The sequence below is a fragment of the Loa loa genome (genome assembly GCF_000183805.2).
Source record: "Loa loa unplaced genomic scaffold supercont3.260, whole genome shotgun sequence".
NCBI classification, from domain to species: domain Eukaryota; kingdom Metazoa; phylum Nematoda; class Chromadorea; order Rhabditida; family Onchocercidae; genus Loa; species Loa loa.
Genome location: NW_018108440.1, coordinates 60,456 through 66,393, shown reverse-complemented (window position 1 = coordinate 66,393; position 5,938 = coordinate 60,456). Strand labels below are relative to the sequence as shown.

At 23.3% G+C, this 5,938-nt stretch overlaps 1 protein-coding gene across 1 annotated transcript; it reads left to right on the top strand.

Annotated features, from left to right (window-relative positions):
- Positions 1-1,035: 1,035 nt before the first annotated feature.
- Positions 1,036-5,622, top strand: LOAG_11927 (hypothetical protein; the record flags this gene model as incomplete). The annotated part of the gene is made up of 11 exons (XM_020448444.1): positions 1,036-1,071; positions 1,100-1,294; positions 1,538-1,766; positions 2,144-2,301; positions 2,434-2,577; positions 2,913-3,130; positions 3,586-3,710; positions 4,089-4,214; positions 4,758-4,818; positions 5,180-5,279; positions 5,539-5,622. The coding sequence occupies 11 exons, from the start codon at positions 1,036-1,038 to the stop codon at positions 5,620-5,622; spliced, it is 1,476 nt and encodes a 491-aa protein (XP_020301413.1).
- Positions 5,623-5,938: the final 316 nt, after the last annotated feature.

Genomic DNA, 5,938 nt, shown 5'->3' with positions numbered 1-5,938 from the left:
ATAATAATAATAATAATAATAATAATAATAATAATAATAATAATAATAATAATAATAATAATAATAATTAATAATAATAATAATAATAATAATAATAATAATAATAATAATAATAATAATAATAATAATAATAATAATAATAATAATAATAATAATAATAATAATAATAATAATAATAATAATAATAATAATAATAATAATAATAATAATAATAATAATAATAATAATAATAATAATAATAATAATAATAATAATAATAATAATAATAATAATAATAATAATAATAATAATAGTGATGAATTAATTTGATACCAAATTTTATAAATTTTTATGGAAATTAAGAAAATAGGGGTGAAATTTTAGTTGGATATACTATTGTGGGATATGTATTTTAGTATAGCAATAATTGTATTTGCTTGTGTAAATATAATTCAAAGAACATTTGTAATAATTCCAACAATTTTAAACGGAAAATTCTTTGCGTAAAGAAATTTCACGCCTGAAAACGTCTGATTAAATGAAATTTTCCCGTGAAGACAAGTTTTTGTACTATCTGATATTTGTGGTTGGAACAAAAATTTCTTTCCACTATTGATTTGGCACTTTCTTTTTTTTTTCTTGAGAATATTTATCTTTTTCCAATTCATGATTTTCACAAAAAAAAATTCTTAAATCAACATTATGTATCAGCGATTCAATCGATATTGATCAATTCGAGAAGTTATAAATCATGAAATTACTATTATTACTGGAATAAAAATAATTCAAACGATTGAATTGCAATTGAATGAGTTATGAGATAATCAAAGATGATGATGACAGCTTTTTTTTTTTTAAATTTCCTTCTGTAAATTCGAACTTCAAATAAGCTAACTTTAAGGAAAAACAAAAACTATGATAATAAATTAATATTATTGGTGAAAAAAGAACCTTAATTTAAATATAAAATTTGAAATAATTTTGGAGAAATAATTATTTTAACTAATTAAGAAAAATTTCCTTAAATAATTCATTATTTAATCGAATATCAAAGTTATGCCATTATACATTTATACTAGAAATGCAAAAAGAGTTAGTATAATTCATTTCAAATTTTTAGTACGTGTACATTTGGCTCCGTGAACAAGCGGTAGAACATGAATCATGCAATGATGGTGCTATATATTCACGTATTGCTAGGCTTTGTCGATCAGATCATGGTGGCCCAAGGCCTTATTCAAATGAATGGACATCATTTGTAAAAGCTCGATTAAATTGTTCCATACCAGGCCATTATCCGTTTTACTTTGATCAAGTTAGTAGTAATATGAGAAGAAATAAATTTAAAAAGTTTTGGAAGTTTTTTTCTTTTTTTTTCTAATACTTTATCATTTATTATTTTATTTTATTGAATTCTCTATGTAAATTTTGAGTAAAATTAAATATTTTTGTACAAATTTACTCAAATTGAATAATTTAATTATCTTAAAATTACAAAATATTAATGGACAGATACTTATTATTGCTTAATGATTGTATGAAATAAGCTTAATTTCAGATAGAAGCTATTGCACCACCAGTAAATAGTCTTCACTTATCAGAAATGAAACAATTAGTCTATGCGGTATTTCGTAGTCCATTAGCTGGTATCTCCTCATCAGCTATTTGTGCTTTTGATATTCAACAAATTAACGATGTTTTCTCGGAATCAAAATATGGTGATCGGAATAATTTACAATCACTATGGATGAATGCAGTTTATAGTGGTACTTCAAAATATCGACCTGGTAGCTTAATCTTACCAAACGATATTTATGTTATATGCTTAAGTTTGAAATTTACAATTTAAAATTAAGTTAAGTTAGATATTTCATAAGTCAGGATTGGATCAAGTTGAAAATTTTACAATTAAAACTATGAGTATGGGTTAAGTTAGAAATTTTACAACCTAAGATTAAATCAAGTTAGAAATTTTATAATTTGAAATTAGGTCAATTTGGAGGTTTTGTAATTTAAATTTAGGTCAATTTAGCAACTTCGATTAACTCTAGAATGGTATAAAAAAAAATACCTGATTGATTTGAAATTTAAATTTTGCAAACTTCGAAATTCTCAAAGTTCTTTTGTCATTTTTTGTTCATACATTGGAAAATTTTTATTTCAGGTAAATGCACAAACAATTCTCGTTTGTTACCCGAAAAAGCGGTAGCATTTGCCCGAGCTAATCCATTAATGAATGAAGCTATACCGAATTATTTTGGTGCACCAATTGCGATACATACGGGTTTGGATCATTTTACACAGATTGTCATTGATGCTCAGGTATGATTTATCAATCAATCAATCAATCGATAAATTAATCTGATCAATCCATCTATCTATATTCAACTAAATTTAGCTAAAAACAAATGCAAAATTTTCATTTGGAAAATTATGAAATTTCATTAATTACAGGTGAAAGCAGTTGATGGACATTTGTATGATGTTATATTTATTGGTACCGATCAAGGTAATATTTTCAAAATGGTGAATTTAGCTGGTACCACAGCCACCACAAAGCAACCATCTCATCATATTTACACATTTCAAATTACTAATGTAAGTTTCCAGTTAAAAATTATACACAAAAGGTATAAATGGAATATATTATACAAAAAAAAATGCTATTATGAGATCAAAAAAAAAAATTTCCAGTAATTTCTACAATTGAAATTGAAATTTCTGAAGAAATATAAAATAAAAATTGTTGATAAATTCTGTGAAATTTAAAAATTAATACTAATTGAAAAGCTATGTTAATTTCAAAAAAAAATTTGTTAATAAATAATTTGAACATATAATAGTAGCATAAATTAATCTTACAAATACTGAAGTAAAATAGCATTAAAAAAAGGATATATATCAGTACTGAATTAATTATTACTCTTTTACAGGAACCAATTCGAAATATGATGTTATATCAAGGAAATACAAATGATTTATCCATAGAACGATATCTTATAGCTGTTAGTGAACGATCCGTTTCACGTGTTCCTCTTGCGCAATGTAATCGTTTTGATACGTGTAGCGCTTGTGTCGCCTTACGTGATCCACATTGCGCATGGGATTTAGAAGCTAAGAAATGTATACTGCTAAATGATGATATAAATGGGTATGTTTTAATGATTTTTATATAATTCATCACATATGGGTATTTATTTTTGTCAATACAATCAAGAAAGGATTATTCTTAAGTTTATTGTAAAAGGTGAAAGGTCATAATATTCTACCTGTTACATGTAGACTGTGAAAGAACAAAGATTATATAGCTTTATAAGAATGAATATTCGAAATATACTATTACTAAAAGTCAATTATACCATTATCATCGTTATAAAGTTCGATCAACAATGGTTAACGAATGTAATTTTGCACTTATAATTAATTCAAAATATTATATCAAAGGTTAAAGATCATAACATATTAATATAAAATGTAAAAATTTCTGAATAAAATTATTTCTGCACGCGAAGACTTTTAATTTTAATAATTTTTTTTTGAATTATTTTGAATATTTGATAATCTTTCAAAAAGGTACCATTTAAAATGAATTCAACATTATTACAGGATATATGAACAAGAAATTATAACAGGACAAGCAAATGGTTGTGGTACTTTTACTGAACTTCAACATTTCTTCAACTTTGATATTATACCATCAATCATTGTTGAAAATGAAGAACCTTTACAAGGTTATTATTGAAATCGTTTATCATTTTAAAAACATGCGTCTTCTGTAAGCAAATTCTCTAATTAATTAATTAATTAACCTGCAAAAAATGAAAGTATTCGTGTTTTTGCATAGTTAATTAATCATAATCTTTTAATATTGTAATACTGCCAGGATTAAATTAATAAATTTTTGGCTACGATAAGATTAAAATAAGATTAAATAACAGATTGATTTATTTATTGTTTTAACGGAAAAACTTCCGCATGCAATAATTTGAAAGCACTAAATTACTGTATTAAATTATTGTATTATTAATAGGAAATTTATTGATAAATTACTAAACTACTGTATTACTGTTAAATTATGGTATTACTGATAGGAAATTCATTGTTTTCAGATGTATCATATACTCTTCCATCATCGAATTTACCAACAATGAATAAAAATTGTTCATGTGAAGAGAGAACATTAATTCCGGCTTGTGCTTCCAGTAGTAATTTAGCTTCATTCCGTATTACAGCCGGTTATTTTTTCTTTCTTTTGTAAATTAATTTTAAATTTAAATTTATTTGGAGTAAATAAGACTTCCAAAAATTTGTTTTTTTTTTGCAAAACAAAAAAAAAGCATAAATAAATAAAAATTTTTAATTTTTTCCTTAACATCAATTATCAAACAATTATGATAATAAATCCTTTTTTTTTCTGTAAAATGTTAAAAAATTTATGAAAATTGTAAATTCTAACAATTAATGCGAAATTTATGAAAATTTTTTGTATTTTAGTAAACTTTTATGAATGTTTCAAACTTTTTTCCTATTGTAAATTATCCGAAAATTTATGAAAATTATAAATTGTAAATTGAAATTTAATTTTTTACTTAAAAAATATTCGGTTTAATTACGAAAAAGAAAGAAAAAAATTTGTATAATTTTCAGAATCAACAACACATTCTTTTATTGAGCATAGCTTTTTTATACCAATACTTTGTGCTTCCATTGCAACATTAGCAATATTTGTTGGTTTTTTGTTGGAAATTTATATTTTCATTGGAAATTATCAAATAAAGGAAAGTCTTCGTCATGTCCATCATTTAGTACCACTACTCCTCAACCTGTTTATGGTACCAGGTAATTTGATTTAATTTATACCCATTTTCATTAGAACATTATCAAATGAATTATTGGAATTTAAATTCTTTAAAATTTTTTTATATTCTCAAATTAAATTTGTATTATACATCTGGAATAAAAGGAGGAAGAACCAATTGAGAATGGATGTATTTAAAAGAATTTGATTACTGAAATTACAATAATAATCAAATGATTTATATCATCATCCAAATTTCATTATTGGATTTAAATCTGAATTTCAAATAATTTATATTTGAATTGTTATTATAATCAATCATAATATCTAATAATCAATCATGATAATAATATCACTCCATGTTCAACAAAAAAAAAAGTGTTTTTAATATGCAAATTTTAGATTATCATCACCATCGTTAAGTATTATCAATGCATATGAATCAATATCAAAATTTAGCGGAGCTATACCACTACGATCTGATTCACCCATATCACTTGTGGTTTGTTATCATTTTTAATTTTATTATATTCGATAAGATATAATTTCAAACATTTTTGCTCAAATAAAGAGATTTTTCTCACAATTATTAATTATTTCAAATCATTTATACCTCATTAAATTTCGATTTCAATTAAATTTACAATGAAATAATTTGAAATTTATTAAATTGATAGGATTAAATTAAAAGAAGAACTGTAGAATTTCAGTTTAGAAAAAAAAAAAAAAAAGCAATGAATATCATATCCATTATTTTATAGGTGGAAGACTTGTCACATTCATCATCATTTGTGGACAAATTAAAGCAACCGAAAAATCATCCGCCCAATCAAATTTATTTGTAGGAAACTTCAATCATTTCATTTTATTTGAAATATACTTTCAAATCAATTTGCGGGTCTTTTGTATAACATTAACGCATCTTTTTAATAAGTTCATTATTGAAAATTCAATGAAAATTTGTTTGTGATCATAAAATATGAGAAAAATAAGGAAAAAAAGATGAAAAATTGGAAAAATTAGTTCAATCTGCCAATTTAAAGTAATGTTAGATTATTCATTTTTTAATCTTCAGCGATGTTCATTAGTCGTTAATTAATTGATTAGGAAAAAAAGATGACATATATATATATATATAGAAGCATATATATATATATATAT